General features: G+C 55.0%; 3 protein-coding genes across 16 annotated transcripts in view; 1 reads left to right on the top strand and 2 right to left on the bottom strand.

Annotated features, from left to right (window-relative positions):
• LOC101944659 (digestive cysteine proteinase 2-like) overlaps positions 1–10,573 on the bottom strand; it is a 57,939-nt gene extending 47,366 nt beyond the window's left edge. The window contains exon 1 of one of the 2 annotated variants that reach the window (XM_065577039.1): positions 10,108–10,573. The gene's annotated coding sequence lies outside the window, so the exon portion shown is untranslated. The remainder of the gene's footprint in view (positions 1–10,107) is intronic. The other variant, XM_065577033.1, reaches the window with a different exon arrangement.
• LOC101939192 (ryncolin-1-like) lies at positions 3,793–14,868 on the top strand. 13 transcript variants are annotated; one of them, XM_065577054.1, is made up of 9 exons: positions 4,020–4,194; positions 5,656–5,734; positions 6,880–7,020; positions 8,042–8,095; positions 8,511–8,546; positions 9,832–9,959; positions 11,032–11,161; positions 11,785–11,919; positions 13,778–14,868. In XM_065577054.1, the coding sequence occupies exons 3-9, from the start codon at positions 6,951–6,953 to the stop codon at positions 14,023–14,025; spliced, it is 801 nt and encodes a 266-aa protein (XP_065433126.1). In that variant the 5' UTR covers positions 4,020–4,194; positions 5,656–5,734; positions 6,880–6,950; the 3' UTR covers positions 14,026–14,868. The 13 variants fall into 13 exon arrangements, with proteins under 13 accessions (XP_065433115.1, XP_065433127.1, XP_065433119.1 ...); XM_065577053.1 differs by having other exon boundaries at positions 9,826–9,959; XM_065577044.1 differs by lacking the exon at positions 4,020–4,194 and adding an exon at positions 5,058–5,145 and having other exon boundaries at positions 9,826–9,959.
• Positions 14,869–19,269: 4,401 nt separating this feature from the next.
• Positions 19,270–24,959, bottom strand: IFI6 (interferon alpha inducible protein 6). The gene is made up of 5 exons (XM_065577056.1): positions 24,829–24,959; positions 22,429–22,535; positions 21,187–21,249; positions 20,657–20,818; positions 19,270–20,133 (listed from the first exon to the last, which is right to left on the bottom strand). Exons 2-5 carry the CDS (start codon positions 22,499–22,501, stop codon positions 20,027–20,029), a joined length of 405 nt encoding a protein of 134 aa, XP_065433128.1. The 5' UTR covers positions 22,502–22,535; positions 24,829–24,959; the 3' UTR covers positions 19,270–20,026.
• Positions 24,960–25,894: the final 935 nt, after the last annotated feature.

The raw sequence follows: 25,894 nt of genomic DNA, 5'->3' as shown, positions 1-25,894 counted from the left end.
AAAAAGTAAAAGAAGCACCTCTGTAAAATCAGGATGGAAGGTAATTTTACAGTGTAATAAGATTTAAAACACAGAGGGTTTCCCTCTAGGCAAAACTTTAACGTTACAAAAAAATAGGAATAAACCTCCCTCTTAGCACAGGGAAAATTCACAAGCTAAAACAAAAGATAATCTAACATATTTCCTTGCTATTACTTGCTATTTCTGTAATGTTAGCTGTATCATTTCAGTGGGAGCCGGATTACTTGCTTGATCTCTCTCTCTATCTCAGAGAGAACAACAATACAGAGCACAAAGCAAAAACCTTCCCCCACAGATTTGAAAGTATCTTCTTCCCTTATTGGTCCTTTCGGTTGGTCGGGTGCCAACCAGGTTATTTGAGCTTCTTAACCCTTTACAGGTAAAGGAGGGATTTTAGGCTACCCTTAGCTGTATGTTCATGACAGGAGCTATGCCAGTTTATACCCACTGAGGTTCGGTCCCTGTGCCACAGGGTTCACTCACCCGTGGGGCGCCTCCTTGTGGCTGCGTCTGGGGATTAGCTCCACTCCAGTCTGAGGCCCCCTTCTTCGCACCGTGCCCCCCGCCCCCAGAAGCCAGGGTGCTCCCTCTTCGTGGTTCAGCCCTCTGGCCAGGTCACTATCATCCTCCCCTTCCACGATACCAAAGTCCCCCTGATCAGCTGTCCTCACGCCACTCCAGATAGTCTGGTGGGGGAACTTGGGCCAACCCATTGCTCTGGGTCCAGACCCTATGTCTGCTTGCTCCCAGACCCTGTTGCCACCTATCAGGTTAATTGTGCTAACAACCTGTTCTGCCTTGGGTGGGGTGGGCCTGCCATCACCCCCTGGGTATAGGCACTGCCTCACTCGGGGTTCTCCTTCCCTCCAGGGAACCCCTTGGACACAGTCTGGAGGGACACCTGCATCCAGGGGTGAAATGGCCAGTGGGGGGCTGGACAGACACTGTCTGTGATTTTGGGTTCAAGGAAACTTTCCAGAGTTAAGAGGACTTCCTGCGCTGGGGCTGAAGGAGAAAGCTGGGTGGATCAGGTGTCCTCAACAATAGTGCAAGCAAAGAGCAACGCTCCCAGGAACGCACCGGCAGAGCAGGTACAGCCCGGGTTCACCTTAAGGAAATCCCACCAGTTATCAATCCAAGGTGCGACAGAATAAACGTCACCAGAACATTCCGGTTCTACCAACACTACTCCCGCCCCGGCTCTACCTGCCCCGGGGTCTGGTGTGTGGCGCCACTGGTGTGATGAACATCACCCAAACCTCAGCCCACCAGCGGCTGGCTTATACCTGATCTGGGACTGACCAGAACTTTGCATCCAGCTCCCATAACAAGCACTGCAGCCAACCTCTCCCAAAAGGGAAGAAAAACAATTCCCCTTCCAGTCTCCACTGGCCTGCCCTGGCTCAGGACACGTAGATTTCTGTTTGCTCCCAGCAGCTGAACTTTGCCCCACTCCTACTTTGCCTGGCAGCATTGCTGACATATTTCCAGTAACAAAGGAACAGTGTGAGCACAGGCTGTAGCAGTCTGTGACGGGAGCGAGAAAACCAGCGAGCTGCAGCGAGGAGTCCACCCCAGAGCCCCTCCCACCCCCCGTCCCCAAAATGCCCTGACTGATGTTAAGGCTGGTGCATAGACAGGTGAGCAAAACAAAAGGCAGCCAGGCTGTGGGCCAATTGCTGCTGCTCTTGGAAAAACAGAGAAATTCAATGTTTGTTCAGTGGGAACTGACTGTCAGGAATCCTCCCCCAGCCCAGCGGTGCAGGGGTGTTGCAATCAGTGGAGTAAAATGAGAACAAAACAGCAAGAGGCACCTAGAAGGAGGAAGTGGGGAGTGCATGGGGTTTTCTCAGTGCATCAGTGGGCAGTTCACAGCTTAGCACCAGTGACAGCTGTTGTACATTGGTAACGGGACAGGCTCGAGTAGACGCTTGTGCCTCAGACTCCTGGGTTCTACTCCCGCCTCTGCCACTGACTCATGCCAGGACTCAGCGTAAACCACATCAGCACCCCAGGCCTCAGTTTACCCATCTGTAAATTGGAGCTTACCACTGATGAGATTTCTCAGGCTTGGTTAATGTTCCCAGTGGGGCTCTCTGGCTGGAGCAGTAGATATTGTGCTGGCTTGGAGGAGAAGTAGCTGCAGCGGGACCCAGCTGCGTTTAATTTCAGACCCTCCAGCAGGGCGTGAAGGGGCAGCAGGGGGAGTTTGATCCATGTGGGGGGCGGTGATGCTTTTCCCAGGCCAGAAGCCGCTTTGAGACGCACTTTCATTTTCTTCGGAGAGGCTGCTTGTGAACAGGCGCCCTCGAGTCACTGTCGCTTTCCCTGGACCGAAAGCGAACAGGCCCAGCTGACCGTTTGCCTCAGCCGCAGGTGAGCCCTGGGGAGAAGGGCAGTTCTACCATGGCGACTAGACAAGCTTCTCCTACCCTCTCTGACACCTCGAGGAAGGGGACGGCACTGTAACCTTGGAAGGAAGCTGCCCCTGTGGGCCTGATTCTGATCCCCCTTGCATGGGCTTTGCACCGGGGTCATTCCAGGGACTTTAATGGAGCGGCTCATGATTTACGCTGCTGGGACCAAGAGCAAGATCAAAGCCTGCTCCCCTGCGGCCCCAGAAGGGGCTGCTGCCTCGGTTGTGCCAGAGGGCAGCTAAAGACCCCTCCGCACTGTGAGCGAAGGCACCCCCACACCCGATTCCCCACCAACTGGCTGGTACCAGTTCCTCCCCGGCAGCTCCTCCTCTCCCCTCCCTCTGTTCTGGAAGCTCAGTCCTGGTCCAGCATCAATAACGCCCCGACCCCCCCAGCGCAGCAGAACTCCGCAGGGAGGGGAATTATCCCTGAAGCTGAAGGGCTCCTTACCCTCCCGCCGCTATCACTGGAGAGCTGTGAACCCGAAGCCACGTCCCTTCAGGCTGGGAGCTCGGCTGAGTGTTTGTACAGCTCCTAGCGCATCCCTGGTGGGTCCGTAGGCGCCGCCTCAATAAACACATAACCTCGCCAAAGCCAAGCAGGGGCAGGCTGTGTCAGCGCTTGACCAGACTTCGAGGAAACCCAGGTGCTGCAAGCAGGGTGGGGTTAGCGGGGTTGTGGTTGCTGCTCTTCCCTTTGCCTCGATGCTGAGCCAGTCCCCTGGGGTCCTGGATCTGCGTGGTCGTTCCAGGTCCCATGGCACTTTCTGCAGGGATAGGGGTGTTAACCCTGGTGTTCTGACCCATTTCCAGTTTGCTCCCCTAAAATATTCCTTGGGCATGAGATTTCCTTCACTTCCGGTCCTAAACTGCGCTGTTGATTGTTCTGCGCTGTTAAACAGCCACCATGTTCCACCCCAGAGGTGGCTGCATGGGCTGCATGAAGGGACGCCTGTCTATGTGGTTTGCCAAGGCCAAGGCTGTAGTGAAGGTTCTTTACAAGTTCCAGATGTTAGATAGACAGATGCTGTCCTTGGGAATGAAAGGCACCATAGAAATGTAATACTAACACCCCCCAGCAAACCGTCCTTTTCACAGCAGCTTTGGGAGGGAGGCAGGAAAGCATGTGTTACCCATTTCGCAAATGGGGAAAGAGAGATGCCCAAGGCCTCTGAGTGGGTCAATGGCAGAGCCAAGATTAGCATTCAGGTGTTCTGGGGCACTCAGTCCTGACCTCATTCCCCCCAGCCAGGCTGCCTTTCAAACAGGAATGAATTTACCAGCCACCAGAATGAAGCCACTCTGGGGTGGAGCGCAGCAGCTGTTTAACAGCGTGATCAATGCCACATCATAGCTCAGGACAGGAAGTTCAGAAGAACCCTCCGGCTGCCTGAAGCAGCAGAGGGGATTTAGTTGGGCCGAAAGTGCAAACAGAGGATGACTGAGAGCGAGATATCGCATTCCGCCATATCCGTAGCTAGCGGGAACCTCTGAGCCCAACTCTTGCGCCACACGCTCATTGAGAAAGGCTGGCCCCCGAGCAGAACAGGCATTACACAATACGGGTGTTTGGCTGCCGGGAAAGTCAGCAGGGTATAAGAGACAGATCAGTCAGGCAGCCCAAGGGGTAACGGCGTGGGGGCAGCAGGGCAAGATGAAGTCTTCCACGGGCCTTCTCCTCGCCCTGGCATTCCTGATGGCTGCTACTGGCCCTAGAGCAGGCCTTGCCCAGGAGACAGAGTCCAGCTGCTGTGCACGTGAGTAGCTGAATCCAGGGCAGAGCTGAGAGCTCCCATTGAAGTCAGCAGGGGTTGGGGGTACTCGGCACCCTTGGGGATCCCTTTGTGGCGTTTTGTTCTACAAACTGGGGGCCAAACGCAGTCCGACGCTCATGGGCTCCAGCAGGGAGCAGGCTCTGAAGAGGAGCCGCAGCGGGACATTGCCGGGGCAGCCGCATCTCTGAGGAGCTCCCCGCCGGACAGGGAGGATGCTCCCTGTCACAGAGTGTGGGGGAGTCAGGGCCTTGCACCCCCAGTTCCCACGATTCACCGGGACTCTCAGCCAGCCAGTAAAGCGGAAGGTTTATTAGACGACAGGAACACAGTCCCAAATAGAGCTTGTAGTACAACCAGGACCCCTCAATCAAGTCCCAGGGGGGTGGGGAGCTTATCCCTCAGCTTTGGGGTTCCCTCCATTTCCCCAGCCAGCTCCAAACTAAAACCCGTCCAGCAGTCTCCTCCAGCCACCTCCCCCAGCCAGGGCCGCCGAGAGCGGGTTCGGGCCCTGGTGAAAAAAATTTTTCGGGCCCTCCAGCAAGGGTGGACCAGCTAAACAGGGCCAACGGGGGGGGGGGGTCAGGCCCAGAATTTTTTCAGGCCCCCCAGCAAGGGAAGCCGGGCCCCCTTCCGGACTGCCAGGCCTCAGTAATTTGTACTGGCTTCCCCCCACCTCTCGTCGGCCCTGCCCGCCCTCGTCCAGCTTCCCGGGCCAAAGGTGTCACCTGGCCCCAGCCCCCATCCTGGGCTCAGGTTACATGCTCAGATAGCCTCACCCTGGTATCCCAGCCCCACTGCAGACAGTCTCAATACAACTCCCACACAACATTCCCAGCTCAGTCCGCCCCACTCCCCGGCCCTGAAAGGCAAGGCAAAGCCCCTTGGAGTCCATGGAAAGGACCTGACCGGAGAGGGGTTTGGATCAGAATAATGGTAAGGAGGTGGGGAGACACCCACAGCCCCATGGGTGGGGGAAGGTGGGGAGAGACACCCACACCCCCAGGGATTTGTTTAAGCAATCCCACCTGTAGCTGGAGCAGAGGTTCATGCATGGCTGGGTTTAGCCGTGCTCACCTCAGCCTCCCCCAGCCGGCAACTAATACCGTGGGCTGGGCTCCCTATTGCTGGTGCCGAGAAGCTAGGAGACCCTGAGGGATGGGCTCTGTCTGGGGAGCGCATAGACACTGCTCAGGAAGTCACTCCTTGGAGCCATGCGTGGGGGACGTTTTGCACTTGAGAGCAAGGAACTGAGGAGTGAATCCAGAGGTTGTGTCCCGTCTAGAGAGGATCAGCTGTGGTCTAACAGGCAGAGGATGAAGCAGGGCATCAGGACCATTCCAGTTCTAGCCTCTGACTGTGTGGCCCTGGACAAGTCACTGAATCATTCTGTGCCTCAGTTTCCCCATCTGCCAAACGTGGCTAATGTTACTTCTCTCCCTGAAGTCAGACACCAGCCTCATCCTTTCTCCCTCCTCCTCAACACTTGCCCATCCCCACCACCACACAGATCCAAGGAGCACAGGTACGTTGATCGTGTAACCAGGTGACAGCACTCCAGCCATGTTTGTCCTGCCTCTCCCTCCCCGCCCCCTTAGTCTGGTTAGGCCCCTCACCTGTTCTATACTCTTAAATCTTGCTTGGGAACCTGCTGGGGCAGGGAAAGTCTCGTTACTCGGTTGGAGAGGTGCCTAGAACGTCTTTGGGGGCTCAGAAAATAGCCAGCGACGTGGTGATGAGCCCATCCCCACCTTCCAGCGAGCTCCAGCTCTCTCCCCTCCCCCAATACAGGTTTTAATTATTACTTTAAACGTCCCAACATTTAAAATGGGCAGATTGTCTCCCGAGTTGGGAGATGGGTCGACGCTCACAGGCAGGGATTGATCCCCAGCTGAAATCTGACACGGGGCCCCACCCCTCCCCTGCTTCTCAACACTACTGTCCATATCGGGTGAGCAGGGGGATATCTAGGGGTGAAAGCACAGGCTGGGAGTCAGGAGAACTAGGATCGATTCCTGGCTCCACCGCCCGTTTGCTGTGTCATCTGGTGCCAGGCACTTAGCCTCTGTGTGCCTCAGTTTCCCCAATCTGCACCCTGGGGATTCAGGTTTAATTTATCCACATTTGCCAAGTGCTTTGTGAGCCTCCAGTGGGGGGATGTTTAATTCTAGTCTTACTGGGGTGGGGAGGGAGAGGGAATCTCACCCTTGGCCTCCTGATCAAGTTGCTTCCTTCCAGTCACCATGGCCAACTACACCCCTAAGCCAACGAGGGCAGAGGTCTGGGCAGACTTCCCAGCCCTGATTGTTCAGGTTGGTCCTTCACGCTTCCTGCCAAATCCCAGTGTCACATACTCCTTGTACATGGGAGGCCGCAGGGCTGCTGCTAGCAGGTCAGGCTGCTATGATATGGACAGGCAGCGAGCTACAGAGAGACAAGAGATGTGTTCCCTGTAAGATACTTGACTACGCGCCCAGGTCTGCCTGGTACCAGCCCAGGTGACACCTAGTGACTAAACGTGATCCTGCAGTTTCAGCATCTCCCCAGGTGCATGAGCCTTTCCCCTGGTCACTTCCTGGCCCCGTGCGGTGCTGCTACCGCTACCTTCAGGACACCACCGCACTGCGCGCCTGCTCTCCTCACTCCAGCCTGCTTCTCCGCCTCTTTCAGAGCTGAAGGAATTATCCCAGTGCGGAGCGGACAAGAAGAGCTTTTTCCAGGGCCAGCCAGGGATCCCAGGAATGCCGGGCATGCCGGGGACAAACGGCCTCCCCGGGGCTAAAGGAGATCCAGGCCCTCAAGGGCCCCCAGGTGAGAGGATGCTGTCAGGACTCGGCAATCACAGCCTCGATATAAAGCAGGCCAGACAGACATCCGTACCCAGGCAAGACAAAGGGACGGGCAGACTCCATGTGAATGCTCGGCACTAATGCACCCGACAGGCATGGCACGCGCTCACAGAGTCTTTGGAGCAGGTTGCCAAGGAGGAGAATGGAGAGCAGGAGATCAGCTCATGGGAGGCAGCAGGACACTGCTTTGAGGAAGCTCACAGCCCTAGCCCTCCGCACCAGAACACAGAGCTCCTCAGGGACACACACTGGGGAGTGGGAGTGCGAGCGGCTGGACTGAGGAGCCTATCAGGCCTGGCCAGGGAAAGCAGCTTTTAGATTCGGGTTATAGTTCGGCGTGGGCAGGGAACGTTTCAGACAGGTTGGCAGAATCCAGGTTTGAGTTCTGCAGGGCCGTCTGCGCTCTCAGGCTTGTGTTCCTATTAACACTGATCATGTGGATTACAATAGGTCAGAGCCAGGAGGGGGCTGGGTGCTGTCCAGACAGTCCCTGCCCCCAAGGGCTTACACTGTGAATGGACCAGAGAGGCAGTGGGGACAGGATAATGCGCAGCAGAAATGTCAAAGGGCTGGCGAGGAGTCTGTGCCCAGCAGATCTTGGCTAGTCGTCTCTGCCACTAAAACACTGGCACAACATCCCTTCCGTGAGCGAGTGAACCACGTACACAGAGACTAGCCGGCACCTTGGCCTGCCCAATCCTTGACCTCTGCTATTTTTTCTAGCACGGACACCCCTGTCCACCAGGAACTGGACTGAGCCGCTCATTCATTTCACCCGAGCCAATAAATGGTACCCACCGGGGCTGGATTTGAACCCATGACCTAGAAGCAAAAGGCTCTGTGTCCCCTTAGAAATCCCCATCCAGTCTGCTCCCCACCCCCAGCTCCCCGGCCGCATTGCCTGGCTCTTATAGGCTGTTGTCAGGTAGTGCTAAAGGCACAATAAAGGGAACCCGGTCCATGCCTCTGCTCTCTTTCTTCAGGCGAGAAGGGCTCCCCTGGGGCAATGGGGAAGGCTGGACCCAAAGGAGACAAAGGTAACTTCGATGGGACTCTTTGGGGGAGGACGGGATGCAGGACTGGGCCTCTCGGGAAGCCTCACCGCTCTATCCCCCAGCTGCACCCTGTGAACTCTCTTGCCATGTCTGGACTCTTGCCTGCAAACTGGTCTGAGGGCTGCATTCCCAGAGCTAATCGCCTGCCCCGCCTCTGCTCTGGAGAAGAGACATTGTCACTACCCTGCACGGGGAGAAGGACTTAGCGGCTGGGGGTGAAAGCCTGGCCTCACAGAGATCCACACTGCTGCCAGCACCCCCTGCAAGGCCCTTTCACCACCCTGAGGTGACATTTGAGAGCCACCCTTCTCCAGAGCATGCGGCAACCTTGCCCTCCCCTCACTGCCCAGCTGTCGCATGCCCCGTCTTACCAATGGCTGTCTCTCTCTTCCCTCAGGAGAAGCCAGCAGTTCTGCCAGCTCTCAGCAGCAAGGTACACGCCTTCCTCAGCCTCAAACCCTACCCTCGCGCACCAACACAGCTGCGAACACACAGATGCCACAGGCCGGCCATGGGGATCGAACCTGGGACCTCCCACATCAAAAGCACAGGCTGCTACCACCCCAGCTCAGGGAGTAACTCCATTAGCTGCAATTTAATAGCATGAAGTAAAGCCACCGAGTGAGAGTCCGGCCTCCCCCAAACAATGTCCCAAGGCCCCACCAAACACAACTGCCCCATCTACGCCCATTTTCTTTCCTTTTCTCTAGCATCAGTTTACTCCTCCAGAGACCCAGGGCACCATCAAACCCCAGTTAAGGCCCCTCAAATGCATCTACCATCAGCTCCAGCATGAAACAGCCGGGTAGCCGCTAGTTCATTCCTCACCACCTGCAGTTCTGATTTCACCCTCAGGTGTTTATTCAGTCCAGCTGGAGAGACCCCTCCCAGCTACTGTATATCCCAGCCCTGCACAGCCAGGGACCAGCTCCGAGTTACAGCTGGGCGACCGCCTTTTCTGTGAAAAATGCAGCTTCCGGGACACCAATATTTCCTGAATTGTTGTTGCTTTTGCCAAATTGTTTCAGTCAAAATCAAAAACACACCCCCCCCAACATACACACACATATACCCCACATGTCATCTTGACCCTTTCTAAATGAACGCTTGGATTTTTCGGTTCACGCCGCCGTTTTTGTTTCCAGATTTCCTTTCATTTTATTCAGAACAGCCAAACGTTTCCAAATGGTCAAACTCTAAACACGGGACCACCACGGCCCCAGCAAACGCGGCAGCAAATCCAAACAAACCTTCTGTTCGACCCAAACCGAACATTTCTTTGCCTTTTCGATTTGCCAAAAAGTTTCTGACATTTTTCATTGTCAGCCAGTGTACAGAAAAATTAGTTGCCCCGTACTGAGAGTCCCTGACTGGGGTGTGTTTATCAGTCAGCCAGAAGATGGCTGTGAAAGCCAATATCACTCATTCTGCCCGCTGCTCAGGGGTAGGCAGAAGGCACTACATAAGATCCTTCAGTGGAGAGAGACAGCTGTTTGCTGTTCACTGAGATCTGAAGGAGGGACATTGGACTCACTAGGAGATCCCCCCACAGCTCCAGCGGCAGGATTGGGTCCTGCCCAGCTCCCCGGGTCATCCAAGACAGAGTGGCTGGTGCTCTGGGACCCCCATCCCCATCCCAACCCCTGTGTTGGATTGAACATTGCTAACTGCCTTGGCCATAATGAACTCACCCAGCTGGTGTTCCCCCCGAGGAGCAGGTGCCAGGAACTGCAAGGAGCTACTGGAGCAGGGAGAGGGGCTGAGCGGCTGGTACATCATCCACCCCGAACCGGGGAGAACGCTGACCGTCTTCTGTGACATGGAAACGGATGGCGGGGGCTGGCTGGTGAGTCCTTCTAGCCCTCAAGGAGGCCAGGGAGCAGGGGAGGCAGGAGGAAATACACCTCCCCACAAATGCCTCCACCTACTTGGTGTTACCCCCCCCCCATTGCACGGAGTGGGTCTGTGGCCCCTCTCGTGGCCAGTCCACATACCAGGTTGAAGTTTCTGCTGCAGGTCCCGGTTAAGGGAGATGTTCAGAAGAGCTGGTCTCTCATGCAGGCACCAGGTAGCCGGTCTTGCCAAAGAGCTCAGCACCTTGTCCCCACCAGAGCCCAGGCCATGTTCTTTATAACATCCTCCCGCTGTTTGTGGCGCAGGAGGGGCTCTCCAGACAGAACAAGGGAGGGCCTTTTCTCTCTCTTTCCCTTGCCAGGGAGGGGAATCCGAGAGCCTGTCTCTTCAGCAGTCTTTCTGCAGCCAGCCCTTTGGGGCTTGGCTTATCAGCTGTCTTTAGTTAGGGTCTCATTCCAGCCTGGGGCACTGGTCCATGCAACTGCAGGGGCAGTGAGGCCAGAGGCTGTCTCCCGCTTGGCTGATCTGTCTGTGTGGTCAGCGCTCTCGGGGGCATAGCCGTCCTCGCCCCGTTCACCGCCCCTTCCAGGGCCTGTTTTCCCTGTCTAAGCTCCCACCCGCCCCCTCCAGGCAGAGCAAACCTTACAGATGTGCCTCGTTAAGAGCTGAACCAGCCCAGGAGAGCTCATTAGTCTCCTCTCCCCCAGAGCAAGGCTGTGCTCCCTGGCCCCCGTCCCAGCTACTCAGTGCTTTGAAACTCTGGCTGCTAGCGATGCTATAGGTGCCGCTGGGTGCTAGTCCTTTGCCTCCAGCCACAGAGCCCTGTGCCTGTAGTGAGGGAGGTCTAGGGGCCAAACCCTGCTGGTGCCCCTTGGCGGTAGGCACCACATAAGATCCTGCAGTGTGGAGACAGCTATTTGCTGTTCATTGAGATCTGAAGGATGGACATTGGGCTCACTGGGAGATTTCGCCCCCTCCCCCCGCAGTTTCAGCGGCAGGATTGGGTCCTGCCCAGCTCCCCGGGGCTCGCTGAGTTTGGGCGTGACCTACCCCTTGCCTTCCAGGTGTTCCAGCGGCGCCAGGATGGGTCGGTGGATTTCTATCGGGGCTGGGAGGCCTACAAAAGAGGGTTTGGAAACCAAGCATCGGAGTTCTGGCTGGGCAACGACAACATCCACCTTCTCACCAGCACCGGTAAGGAGACTTCTCGCCACCCAGCTGAGAAGGGAGCAGTCACAGGGAGAGAGCAGGGGAAGGCTGGACTGAGGCGTAAAATCACTGACATTAACAGAGCTACCCCAGATCTACCCAAGCATAGTAGGGATCAGGATCTGGGTGTGCCCCTCCTCCTGGGACAGGCCGCTACCAAATCTCCCTCTGGAAAGAAGAGAAGGCCAGGCTGGAGCAGCTTGTCTGCCCCAGAGTTTAAAGGGCCCGCTAGCCACAAAGCATGGTGGGGAGGGTTCCTAGAAAGGGTTAACCCCCAACAGAGCTCCAAAAGGAGACGGCTCAGAGCTGGTGTGATCAGGAAAATCCAGACCCCTTTCAGACATCAGGTGCTTCCTGGGCTTAGTTCCCCACCATGGCATCACAGCCCCTAGCCCCTCCTCCCAGGGGAGACTCCCACCTCCATTTCCTCCAGGGTTTCCCATCCTTGTGTCCCCAGGCTGCCCCAACCCACAGGGGGACTGCATCTTCCCACAGTGAATGTAGCTCCTGCTCCCGCGGCGTGGGAGGAAAAGGCGTTGGTCTCGGGCCACGGCCGCTCTCTCCAGCAATGCTGGGACTTTGATGCCTTGCTGCCCTTTCGGCCTCAGGGACCTACCAGCTGCGGATTGATGCCAGGGACTTCAATGAGTCCAGCACGTTTGCCAAGTACAGCAGCTTCAAGATGCTGAGCGAAAGGGAAAACTACACGCTCGCCTTGGGCTCCTACTTGGCTGGCAGCATGGGTGAGTTACCGAGCGACTTCCACTCAGGCCTGCTGCTGCAGGGTGAGCAGGGGCCAGTTAGCGGCACCCCCTCCTTGCTATTACACGCCTCGGTCCCTCCTGAGCAGAACCTGGCATCTGTGCCGCAGTGTTTCAGCTCGCTCTGGTGGCTTTGCCCTCTAATGCAGGGTGCCAGTGGCCTCTCTGGTGGCGGTGCCCAGATCTTCAGACGGGGAAGGCTTAGTTGCATGAGGCTAGCTCGTCACCAGGGGGCAGCCTTTCCCTGGCGTAAAAGACTGGAGTGAGGGCTGCTGAGGATCTGTCCCCGAGCCTGCAGTCTCCCCATGACACTCTGTCAGAGCATTAAGGACAAGGGTAACCGAGCATGTCACAGACAAATCAATAGCGGCCACCCCACCAGACCGTGGGAGAGGAGCAGTAACAGCTGTCAGGCAGAAGGGACTGCTACAGGACTGAGGTGCATTTGCGGGGCTGGAGGGGGGGGTATGTGCAGGTCAGGATCCCATTAGCAAAGCTGGGTGGGGGAACCACTGTGTCTGGATCCTGTCCGTGCCCTCCCTGCCCCTCGCCTCCGTGACCGTTAGCGAAACTCGACGAGGTGGAGGAAGCAGCGTTGGTTTCTCACGGTCACGGAGGGAACGCCTACGCTGCGGGTGCGAATCCCCGCTCGGGAGGATGTACGGGCGCTAGCGCCGCTCAAGTTAGCGCACTGGAAACTGCCGTGTGGCCGCAGCTGCTGGGGCTGGCCTCCCGATATGACCCCGCTGGGGGTCCTGGGGACGTACTCGGTGTGTGCCCTGAGCGACTGGCTGGGCTGCCGTAGCCACCCGGCTACTTCTAGCGTGAGCCCTCGAGCAAAGCTAGCGTGCACCTACCTGCGCCGGGAATCCCAGTGCCCAGCTGCCGTGCAGACGTCCCCTAAGAGTTTGCAAGCTACCAACTGGATTTCTCGATCGCAAGGATAATGGGCGGGGCCCAGCACCTTCCCCACCTAGCTGGGGGAGACGCCTTGAGTGGGGATAGGCTGCTGGAGTTGTCACATAGGAAAGCCACCACTGGTGGTTCCCAAGGATGAAATACCAGCTGTGCGAGGCGGGGAGGCAGGGCTAGGATCCCTCAGCCCTCCATTGTGACTGTCTTAGCACTGGTGAAGAGCCCCAGCCTGCCCCCCCCCACGCACCAGGTCCAGCCGGGGCGGTGTCTTGCAGGAGCATCCCCCCTGCATGTCCACAGTGCCTCAGCCCAGCCCTGGAGGGACCAGCTCTAGGAGTGGGAAGGCAGCCCAGTGTCTGCAGGCCGCTCAGGCCTTGGCTTCTCTGCCGAGAGTTTCCAGCTAGAACTGGTGGAGGAAGGGGAATTTCTAGGCGACTTTATCTGGATAACGTAGCAAAATTCATCTAGTAAATGTTATGGGGCCAGTGCTAGCTCCAGCCAGGGTGTGAGTGGGGCTGGGGGCTCCAGTGGTGGATGGGCACCGCCTGTCTCCTGTGACCCACCAAACTCATTTCACAGCAGACAGCCAGGGGAAGGACTACAGGACTAGGGCCTTATTCGCCATGGTCCCTGCACCTTGGGTCAGCGTTTCCACCCAAACGCTGCCAGATCAGACCGGTGTGAGTCTTTGCACAAGTGTAAATGACCGTGCAAATCCGGGCCCCATGCGGGATGCTTCCTACTAATGAATAATAATATGCAAAGAGACAGGGGCTGGATTTGAACCGGTGACCTAGAGGCAAGGCTCTTTGTTATGACTCCAGCTGGGGAAAGCCTTTGCCCTCAGGCGAAGGCCGTGAGTTTGGCATGGAATGAAGATGCCACAGGCCAAGCCGTGTGTGTATTTGCCTTCTGCCCCTTGCAGGAGATTCTCTCTCGGGACACAACAATCTGAGGTTCTCCACGCACGACAAAGACCACGACACCTTTGGGGGCAGCTGTGCCATCCTCTACAAAGGCAGCTGGTGGTATGGGCAGTGCCACTCCTCCAACCTCAACGGGCTGTACCTCAAAGGTGAACACACCTCCTATGCCAACGGGATCAACTGGTCCACCGGGAAGGGGTACCACTACTCTTACAAATACGTGGACATGAAAATAAGGCCCCAGTAGCCAGCCTCTCTCTCTGGGGACTCTACTGACGCTGGGGGGAACCTACGGACTGCAAACAGCCCTTCTGCGGGGCTAGTAAACCGGGAACTTGCCCTTAGCTGGGATCTCGCGTGCTACTGGGGTACTGCAGCCTGCAATTCAGTCTCATTTCCAGGCGCTAGCCCTGCAGACAGTGTCCCCCCAGGGGTTAAAGCAGGAGAGCACATCCCCCCACAGCTCCTTCTTTTCCTTGGATGGACCAATGAGAGCTCTACCTACTTAGACCCCTGCTTGTCCTGCTGTAGGAAAGATGAGGTGGGAGTCAGGACTTCTGGACTCTTTTCCCACTGACCTTCTGCCCCTCTCTCTGCCTCAGTTTCCCCCTGCTGTAAAATGCAGATGAGACTATTGGCCCATCTCACAGCTCAATATCCTTTGCAAAGGGCTCTGAGATCCTAGGGTGGGGGTTGCTACAGAAATGCAATGTGTTACTTTATTAAACACCGCCCATGCAGCGAAGTAATTCCCTCTGAATGGGGCTGTACTCTGTCTGAATGCCAAGCTACCACAGCGAAGGCCCTCTTGATGACCCAAGGCTGGTATTTTACCATCTCCATTAGCCAGTTTTCAGCAGGGCTCGGCCTCCACCCTTGGGGTCAGATTTTCAAGAGGCCTCCGTGCAAAGTCAGGCCATAAGGATCGTAAAGGGAGCGGCTGAGATCTCAAGGGTCTGGCCTTTGTGGAGGGTGGTGAGCGCTTGAAAATCTAGCCCAAGCAGTCTGCATCCGATGGCAGTTTGCAGATAGGTTGGTATTTCTCTTCTCTTTTTCTTTGTGGGTAATAAAGCGCCTACGATGTTTAGAACACGTTTTCACCCAAAGCTTTATTCAGTCCTTCTGCACAAGATTTGGGGATTGAGACTCAGCCTGGTTTACATGATGTAAGCCGGCATGTCTCTATGCGGCACTGCTCAGGCCAGGAGAAAAAAAGAGAGCCGGGAAAGTCTTTTTCCAGCCTCGCTGGTTTCTAGGGTCCCTGATAGCTTTCTTTGATAGGATAACGAGCCTTGTGGATAAGGGTGAAGCTGTGGATGTGGTATACCTGGACTTTAGTAAGGCATTTGATACGGTCTCGCATGATATTCTTATCGATAAACTAGGCAAATACAATTTAGATGGGGCTACTATAAGGTGGATGCATAACTGGCTGGATAACCATACTCAGAGTTGTTATTAATGGTTCCCAATCCTGCTGGAAAGGCATAACAAGTGGGGTACCGCAGGGGTCTGTTTTGGGACCGGCTCTGTTCAATATCTTCATCAATTACTTAGATATTGGCATAGAAAGTACGCTTATTAAGTTTGCGGATGATACCAAACTGGGAGGGATTGCAACTGCTTTGGAGGACAAGGTCATAATTCAAAATGATCTGGACAAATTGGAGAAATGGTCTGAGGTAAACAGGATGAAGTTTAACAAAGACAAATGCAAAGTGCTCCACTTAGGAAGAAAAAATCAGTTTCACACATACAGAATGGGAAGAGACTGTCTAGGAAGGAGTACAGCAGAAAGGGATCTAGGGGTTATAGTGGACCACAAGCTAAATATGAGTCAACAGTGTGATGCTGTTGCAAAAAAAGCAAACGTGATTCTGGGATGTATTAACAGGTGTGTTGTGAGCAAGACACGAGAAGTCGTTCTTCTGCTCTACTCTGGTTAGGCCTCAGCTGGAGTATTGTGTCCAGTTCTGGGCACCGCATTTCAAAAAAGATGTGGAGAAATTGGAAAGGGTCCAGAGAAGAGCAACAAGAATGATTAAAGGTCTTGAGAACATGACCTATGAAGGAAGGCTGAAAGAATTGGGTTTGTTTAGTTTGGAAAAGAGAAGACTGAGAGGGGACATGATAGCAGTTTTCAGGTATCTAAAAGGGTGTCATAAGGAGGAGGGAGAAAACTTGTTCACCTTAGCCTCTAAGGATAGAACAAGAAGCAATGGGTTTAAACTGCAGCAAGGGAGGTCTAGGTTGGACATTAGGAAAAAGTTCCTAACTGTCAGGGTGGTTAAACACTGGAATAAATTGCCTAGGGAGGTTGTGGAATCTCCATCTCTGGAGATATTTAAGAGTAGGTTAGATAAATGTCTATCAGGGATGGTCTAGACAGTATTTGGTCCTGCCATGCGGGCAGGGGACTGGACTCGATGACCTCTCGAGGTCCCTTCCAGCCCTAGAATCTATGAACGCAGAACACGCGAGGAATCTCCCTAGAGAAACTCTTGCTATAAGCACCCTCAATGCACACGCAGAATAAGAACGAAAGGATGAAGTCTATCGAACTGGCTCTGTCTTAAACCCCAACCTCATCTCAGATCATTTTACGGGAGAAAATGTTTGACTGCAACCCGCAGGTGTCACATCATTCGTTGTAGCATCTGCAAACCCTAGCCATGTGCCATGACCCTGTTGTGCCAGGCGCTGTACAAACAACAAAAAGACAGTGCCTGTCCTCTGGGGTTTACAATCTAAGTTTAAGACAAGAGACAACAGATGGGAGAGTAGGTATAAGTAAACAACGAGGCACTATCGATCATTAAGATTGTGGAGACTTTGGAGGGTCCATTGGACAGCATTCACATACTGTGTTGTACTTAAAGTACTGCACAGGATCTTTTCAGGGGGAATAAGACAAAACGCCACATTTATTAGTGATACATGTATTCATTAACACTATTATATGCATATAATATATTACACTTACACTCACACACACACACACACAAACACACTCCGTCTTGTTGTTACCAATTAGTTGCTCCCCTTAACTTCACTGGCCAGGTGAGTTAGATGGGGGAGGGGGTGGAGCCGGGCTTCTGCCGATCCGGATCGATGCTCCCATGTTGACAAGACGAGACCCGGGGTCCTGTGCAAGACACCTCACTTTTATAGCAGCTTTCCTCTTATGCAAATCTATACCAGATTCAAACTTTGTGTCTGTGTCCATTGGTCCTTTGTGCTGCTTTCTTTTGAGTGTTATTCCAATGCTGCAAAGAGGGTGTTTCCAAAAGAAGGTGCTTGCTTCTAACCCCCGAGGCCGTCAGTATGTCTGCTTGTCTTTAATGAGCCCACTTGACACGTTTTATTGTCCTTGGGTCTGGCTCCCAGCCCCTCTCCAAGGGTTGAGGCTGTCTGGAGGTGCTGCCTTTCATGCCTTGCTCATCCACACCTCATTCATTCAACAGGGCAATTGATTAAGAGTGGGGGGGGAGAGCTCTTGTTCTACTGCTAGCAAAAAGAAATTTTTCTTCTATCTTATTCTATCCTTAGGGGCTATAATATTATACCAAGGGCAATGCAAAGTTTCTAAATGAGGCTTTGATACAAAGTCCCAGGATACAGAGGTCACACGTGGGTAGACCCACCACAAGGTTATATGAAGAGGCACAATGTAAAGTTATATGAAAATTATCAGAGATTGATCTACAACTGTAGGCTAGCTGCTTTTCTGACAACAGGTACAAACAGGGGGCCAGATTCTCATCTGCTAGAATGGTGTAACACTTGTTACAGCGGCACACATGACAGCAGTCTTGCCCACAATCCCTACACCTGGAAGTTTATCATTTGAAAGGAGAGGGATAGAGGATGGGCGAGGTGCAACCAAAAAAACGCAGCTGATGGAGCAGTGATGTTTAGCGTCTCTTAGTAGCTCATCTAATTAAACAAGCTACGCTACATAGGTCACAATCCTCGGGGGGGGCGGGGGAGACTGAGCTTCGTACTCCTCATGGGAATCACTATCCATTTTCTATGGAAACCGAAGGAGTATTAAGGACCTTTGGAGCATTCACCTCTGTAGCAGTTCTGCCCCATCTCGCACAGGGCCTTTGGCAATCACTAGAACTGAGTACCTTGCAGGGAGTCGGACGGTAAACTCCAGCCTTCCCCAGCTGGCAGAGCTCCTACAGTGCTCAGATTGTGTGCAAAAGCAGGTGGGGCACTGCAGAACAAAGGCAATACAATCTCATCACAGACAGAAGACCCTGGAGAACTCCTAAGATGCTGGGGTTGCTGGAGCTTGCAGGTGAATGATTCATTTCTCTATCTAAATTGCACTCTGGTTTCTAAAGGCGAGTCATCAGCAGGATTTATCTGGTGGGCGCTCCCTTCCCCTGTCCCTCGCTCCTCCCATCAGAGCGAAAGGGGGGGGGGCTGCTGTTGCATTCATTGGCTGCAGTGAGACGCCTCGGCTGAAGGAGGGTGGCCCACATGAGGTCTGCAGGAGTGGGCTCCTGATCGCCAGCGCCCTTTGGCTGCTGAAGGGTCAGGACATGAGCAGGTCAGTGGCCAGGCCAGAGAACAGGCACTCACGCAGAACATAAGGGCCACCACTCCTGTTATGTGGAGTGGGTCCACACGGTCTTGCACTGAAACTCATATAAGACCCTGTGCATGTCTAGGGGCTGTAGGCACCGGAGGGAAGGACTATTAGCCACTCCAGTGCTAGCGACAGACAGGCAGGGAACAGATCCTGCCCTGGAGTAGCTACAAACAAAATTGAATCACCTTAAGTGCTGCATTGGTGCCCTCAATAAGGGCCCAGGCTCATAGGTAGAGAGTACTGGGGGGGGGGGGGGGGGTAGTAAGCGGGGCAGGGGGGAGATAGGTAAACTATACAAGGCCAAGGCAGTTGCCTCCTACTTCCTCCCCGTGGAGGAACATAGGGAGAGGTGATGCCAGGAGCTCTCTGCCTGTGGTGCTTGTCAGTTTCATCACATGGGCTGGGTACTGGCCCGCAGGCACAAGGCACCTGGGGAAGGAATTGCTACCCCCTCCCCCAACCCTCTTGGGTGGGCACAGAGGAACTTGGGGGAAGGCATGAGTGGCTGACACAGGGCGCTTACCTGTGCTGGTCAGTTTCCCCTACATGGGCGGGGCCTTGTTGAAGGGGAGAACAGAAGAGCAGTGACCAGTCCTCTTCAGTGAGGAGAGGAGAGCCAGGCAGATCAGGTGAGTGGGGGTGGGGGAAAGAGAGTTGCTGCTGTGCTGGGAGGTGGGGGGGGCTCTGAAGTAGGTTGTACTCCAGGGGAAGAAGCCTGGCACATGGCGCACACCTTATGACAGTGCAGCTCCCCCATGCACTGTCTAGAGCACTACAGGAACCATGTGAGGCAGGAAGCCCCGGGGAACTTCCGCTGCAATTCATGCTGCTGCTGGCCAGGTGAATGATGGACATACAACGTGTGGTCAATCAACACGACTATCCAGATTCCTGGCTGCAAACATTTTTTTTTTTTATTTTTAATTTTTCCTCTGCAGCCTCTTGTAGGCTGCTGGCCGGTCTCCCACTCCCCAGCCCACAAAGGATTAAACCCCATAGCCACAGTCTGTTCAGGCGCTTTCTTTGGGGGAACCATTTAACGGTTGCACCAACCACCTTTGGCAACCCCCTCCCTCCAAAGCTGCTTCCCCAACCCCCACTACCTGCCCCCCCATCGCTCCTCAGCCACGGAGGGCGGAAAGGGGAGGAGGGGGTCACTGTGCAGGGAGCTGCCCTCCCCCGGTCCACCCAAACCCCATGCATTCAGATGCCCCCCTGCACCCAGACCCACCCTGCTGTGCCCCAACCACCTTCACCTGGACCCCCCCTCGCACAGTGTCCCATTCCCCCTGCACCTGGAATCCCCCAACAAGGCCCTCTGCATCCAGATCTCTCCTGCATCCAGACACCCCACCGAGCTGCCCACACCCAGATTGCCCGGGGGGCTGGTATAGCTTTGTTGCTCAGGCGTGTGGATTTTTCACACCCGAGTGACGTAGTTATACCGCAGTACATGGGTAGTGTAGACCTGGCCAAACACACCTATTGATTTTAATAGGAATTAGAGCAAATCCCTGGAGAATTGCATCAAACCCCTTCCCCCAAATACAGAAGTCAAACTACGCCTAGGCCCAGGCTCGGTATGGCGAGCCCAGAGGCAGCTTTCCCGACAGCCGGGGAGAGGAGAGCTGCAGGGGGAGGGGGATTACTGCTTCTTGGACTTCTGCTTCTTGCCGCAGATGAAGTTCTGGTGGACGGTGTAGCCCAGCTTGGAGCCGACCGACCCCCAGGCCATGCTGCCTGCTTGAGCTCCTGGAAGGAACACAGAACAAAGGCTAGTGAATAGTCAGCGCAGACCCCAGTCAATCCGGCGGCGGACAGGGAACAGATCCAACGCCCGCACTGTCCAGGCGAGAAGCCAGCCTGGACTCGGTCGCTATATTAGGGAGAGTCACACGGTCCCAATCTGACCTCAACTGTTTCACGAGCAGGCGTCATGACTCCTTGCTTCTGTTCCTGGCTCCACTGTACAGGACCTGGGCAAGTGACTGCCACTGTCTCTGCTGCCCCGCACCCTCTGCCCTGGCTATTTAGAATGGTAACTCCCCGGGGCAGGGGCTCTCTCACCATACCAATCAAGAGGGGAGTTTGGTCTCAGTTGGGACCTCTAGCACTAAAAGCCCCCCAAGTGCCACGATTCCCAGCCCCCTGCTCTTCTTACAAAACACCCCCCTTCCTAGCGATCCTGAGTGAAAGGCAAACGAAAGGGGAATAAGCTCTTTAAAAGCCCAGGCTGGGTTTGAAGTGTTCCTTGCACGGGGCACGTCCCACCTACCGAGGCTCTGGAGCGTGGCCACGACTCCCCCTGCAGGCACGCCGCCTCCCGAACTTATGGCAGACCAGCTCATCAGCCAGGAACCCACGGAGTTGGCTGCTATGCCGGTGGCCTGGAACCCCAGCGTAGCCAGCACGGCTGGTCCCGCGTACATCAGAGCAGCTGGAGCAGAGAGAGACAGACGAGATCAGAGGCGTTTCTGTTTCAGCCCCCTTTCGAAGCCCAAACCACTCAGCCCGAGCGAGGCGTTCACCGCAGAGGAGGAAGGCCCTGTTTGGTTTACAGGGGGTCATATAGCATGTTAAGGGCTGTCTGCAGCATTAGACTTCAGCTGCTCTCCCCTCCCATCCCAGCCTTGTGCTGTGAGGAGAACTAACAAACTCAGCACACACACACACACCCTGCTACAAAACCATCTACTATTACCCTGGGCTGTATGGATGGGACTGCTCCAGTATCATGCACCTTTTCCTCTGCCCCCTCCCTCCCCCACTCCCGGCCTCCATTGGGGAGGGGCATTAATAACCCACCTCCTCCCACGACCACGTACGGGAGAGCATCTATTAATGTGCAGCCATCCTCCTCTTCATCATCTAAAGAGAATAACAGAAAAACAGTTTGAGTGTTACTGGGGCTTCTGGGTTAGAGAGGGCACGTTGGGGAGCATGTGTGTTTTAATGTTTGCTTATTTTTGCACATCCAAAATAAGAAGGGATTCTGGCAGGGGGAGAGAGGCTTGTTTAGGCCACGATCCTGCAGTCGGATCCATGCACGGGAACACCGATACTCATGCAGAGCCCCCGGTGACTTTTCTGGGTGCAGAGGGTAGCGTCTTAGATTATAAACTATAAGAGGCAGGGGTCTCGTCTCCGTGTTTTCCTGGGTGAAGCAGTGATCTGGGTGCTGACCCATCGGGCCTTCCAGCCAGAAAAGGCTACAGTTAAAGTTGGGCTCAGAACCTGTAACTCTTGTGCGTATTTATCACAACACAGCCTTTAATACCACAAACAACACGGTATTGTACGACTCCCCTGGCCCCTTCCCAACCTTATCTGTGTGCTCATCTCTGCTCATGTTTCTGTACTTGCCACACTGGTCCAATCAAAGCCAGGTTTCTCTGGACCACCCAGAGGTGCATCTAAGCGAGGGCTAGTTCCACACCGAGGGCCTGATCCAGCTCGAGGATCCATGTGGGTGCAGCGACCCACTGGCAGGATCAGGTCCCAGAGCTCAGCATTTTATGCCCTGGGTTTCACGTATGGCACTGCTCTACAGAAAGGTCACAAGAGTATTTTCCCCACCCCTCTTCTTGTGCTCAGCAGGAGATGAGCTGTGATTCGTCACCAACGAAAAACCATTTAAAAAAACCAACACACACATTTTTGGGCAGAGGCCAGGTCTGGAACGTCTCAGGAAGCTCCCGAGAAGAGAAGCCGTCATGCAGCCTTAACTAGAGACCTTAGTGCTACCAGGCCACTTCTAAGACACCATGCAAGCCTATGATGCTATAGCATCACACAAGCATCCATCGCGCACACATGGGAGTTTAGGGGTCTGCAGGGAAGGGAGCAAGGACAGCACAGGCCATGGGGACTCACTTCCAGGGTAGGGCGATGGCAGAGCTGCCTCTGTGCAATCAATGCCGTTGCCCACGGCAAGGAGAAAGCAGAAGCGCGCAGTCCCCAGCGCTGTCTGTCCACGTAGCACCCGGCCCCCGCACCAAGCGGATTTTGATTTTGGGGAGCAATGGAAATAAGCAAAACTAAACGGACCTGTAAACTTGTCAGCAGAGCCGCTGGACAGAACCAGACACAGCAGGAAGAGAAGCTGAGATTGCCGCCACATGGCGCCCGAAGGGGGTTGTCTTCCTCTGAGGCACCTGCAGGTACAAAAGTGACACCAGCCCTCCGCCCTGTTACCATTCCGCTGCCTGCCAGTCAATTAGGGGAGGGAGGTGTGTGCGCACCACTGCCCTCTGCTGGAGATGACCGGTAAACGCTAACCTCCCCCAAAGGTATCAGAGGGGTAGCCGTGTTAGTCTGAATCTGTAAAAAGCAACAGAGGGTCCTGTGGCACCTTTAAGACTAACAGAAGTATTGAGAGCATAAGCTTTCGTGGGTAAGAACCTCACTTCTGATGCATCTGAAGAAGTGAGGTTCTTACCCACGAAAGCTTATGCTCCCAATACTTCTGTTAGTCTTAAAGGTGCCACAGGACCCTCTGTTGCTTCCCCAAAGGGTTCTCAAGCTCTCACCTCTTCCACGAACACACTGGAAGAACAAGCAGTCTATTCCCCAGGATTGGGGGCTGGGCATTATGAGCCAGGCTCATGTCTCATAGTCTTCAAGGTCAGAAGGGACCATCGTGATCAGCTAGTCCAGCGGGGCTCAACCTTTCCAGACTCCTGTGCCCCTTTTAGGAGGCGGATTTGTCTTGTGCACCCCACTTTTCACCTCCACTTAAAAACTATTTGCTTGTAAAATCAGACATAAAAAGACAGAAGCGTCACAGCCACACTGTTACTGACACATTGCCGACTCATTTTTACCATACAATAGTAAAATAAATCGACTGGGATAGAAATATTGTACGTACATTTCAGGGTGATACTTGAGCCTGTTTGTCACGCCTGAGCCTTGTCGGAAGCCTGTGCCCCAGGCAGGGGGCTGAAGCATGTAACTTAGCTTCACGGGGTCCCCTGTGGCATGGAACGCGGGACAACTGCCCTGCTTGCCACCCCCTAATGCCAGCCCTGAACTTGCAACTCCCCAAAACCTGTCCCGTGACCCCCCGCCCCCAGCTCAGGGTTGGGTAAACTACAGCCCACGGGTGAGATCTGGCCCCTCAGCACCTTGGATCCAGCCCACGGGTTTGCCCCCTATGGCGCCGCGGGCCCCACGCCGCTCTCAGAAGTGGCCCCCGGGTGGGGGGGGCAGAGGGCTCTGTGCATTGCCCTTGCCTCCAGGCACACACCCCCCACAGCTCCCATTGGCCAGGAACGGGGAACCGCGGCCAATGGGAGCTTCAGGGGAGGTACCTGGAGGCGCGGCAAGGACAGCGCACATGGAGCTCTTCACCCCCCACAAGCCCTGAGGGACTGCAACGCTTCCTGGAGCAGCGTGGGGCAGGGGACAGGACAGGCATGCAGGTAACCTGCCCTGGCCCCGGTGCATGCCACTGCCATGCCAGAGCCGCTTGAGGTAAGTTGGCCAGAGCCTGAACCCCTCCTGCACCCCACCCCAACTCCCTGCCATAAGCCCCCTGCCTGCACTTCACACCCCTCCTGCACCCCAACCCCCTGCCCTAAGCCCCCTCCCGCAGTCTGTACCCCTCTTGCACCCCAACCCTGTTCCCTGAGCCCCCTCATACACCCTGCACCAAGCCACCTGCTGCACCCTGCATCCCTCCTGCACCCCAACCCCCTTCCCTGAGCCCCCTGCCTGCACCTCACACCCCTCCAGCACCCCAACCCCCTTCCCTGAGCCCCCTCATATGCCCCGCACCCCTCCTCCGCTCCAATCCCTTGCCCTGAGCCCCTTCCTGCACACAGCACCCCCTCCCACATCCCACACTCCCTCACGCACACCACCCCCCTGCCCCAGCCCTGCATACAATTTCCCCACCCAGATGTGGCCCTCGACACAAAAAGTTTGCCCACCCCTGCCCTGGGGACTGCATCCCTCCAGTTGAGAAACATTGATCTAGATGATTGAGTGCCCCCTGGAATACCTCGAGCACCCATACCCTTATTTGAGAACCACTGATCTGGTCTGACCTCCAGCACGTTGCAGGTGACAGAACCTCACCCACCCACTCCTGTAATGGGCCAGATCCCCCAACCTCTGGCTGGGTTATTGAAGTGCTCCAATCATGATTTAAAAACTTCAAGTTACAGAGAAGCCACCATTTATGCAAGTTTGAACCTGCAAGTGACCCATGCCCCATGCTGCAGAGGAAGGGGGGGAAAAAACCAAACAAACCCAGGGTCTCTGCCAACCTGACCTAGGGGAAAATTCCTTCCCAACCCCAAACGTCACTCCTACGAGTTTAAAATCCTAAATTCCCTGCTCAAGCCAGAGTGTCTCTCTCTCTCTCTCTCTCTCTCTCCAGCTCAATGCAATGACCTTGCATTTACCCCGTTACAGAGCAGACACCTTGCGCCTCCTTTTTACCTTGCACAGCTGTACCCAGTGGAGCCGAGGACAAGCAGCCTCCCTGCAGATCCGGATGTAGCTGCTAGAGGACCCAACCCAGCCAGCTGCCCCTTTTTATCCCCATCCCTTTGTCTCCACCCCTTCACCCAAGCTCTTCCCCTGCTGCTGTTCGTTTAATCTCTCCCAGTTTCGTTTCTCTTGTCGACAGGCTCTTCACTTTCCGCTAGAAGGAAATAAATGAGTCCAGGAAACTGAAACTTAGGCTTAAAGGAACCTCACCCATTTAAAAGGCACCCGTCTACTTACAAAAATTTCCCCTCCTATGGTACAAGCCACAGTCACTAGCACTGGGAGAGAACATCTCCTCCCTACCCCCATTACTTCCAGTTTGTTCCCTTTGTACCTGGCAGCATTGGGGTACTTCCACTTCCCCCTTTTGCACCTGATCCTGCAAACTTTTACCCTCCCACATCAGTACATTTGCTCCCATGACAGTCCATCCCCCTGTCCTCCCCCCCAGAGCTGGACACCCTAACCACAGTGGGGGTGGGGGCTCCATAAATGGGTGCAAAAGCTGCCTCCCCACTCAGCAGTGGGAGCTGCCCCTCCAGCCCCAGTGTTGGCAGCTGAGAGCCCCCCTTCTCTGCAGACAAACTTCTGGGGGAACCTGCAGTTTGGGGGGGGGGGAAATCATTGTGATACTTGTAAACAGCGTAAGGTGACCAGACAGCAAATGTGAAAAATCGGGACAGGAGGTGGGGGGTAATAGGATCCTATATAAGAAAAAGACCCAAAAATCTGGACTGTCCCTATAAAGTCGGGACATGTGGTCACCCTATAACAGCATCCCCGTGATATGGAGTCGCTGGGATGATGATGCACAGGCAGCCCATCATGCTATCGCTGCAGGCTATGTTCCCTCCAAGGTGCGCAGCCGTGCACACTGCACTCAGAGGCGTGGGGTGAGAGGCAAGCTTGGGGCGTGCCGAGCTTCGGCGACTCCCCCAGCCCCGGGGCAGCAGCAGCGCAGAGAGGAGAGACATCTCTCCCCCAGGGCTCCTGCAGGTGGGGAGAGGGCTGGAGG

The sequence above is a fragment of the Chrysemys picta genome, chromosome 23, assembly GCF_011386835.1.
Source record: "Chrysemys picta bellii isolate R12L10 chromosome 23, ASM1138683v2, whole genome shotgun sequence".
Taxonomy (NCBI): Eukaryota; Metazoa; Chordata; order Testudines; family Emydidae; genus Chrysemys; species Chrysemys picta.
This window is presented reverse-complemented; position numbering and strand designations above follow the sequence as displayed.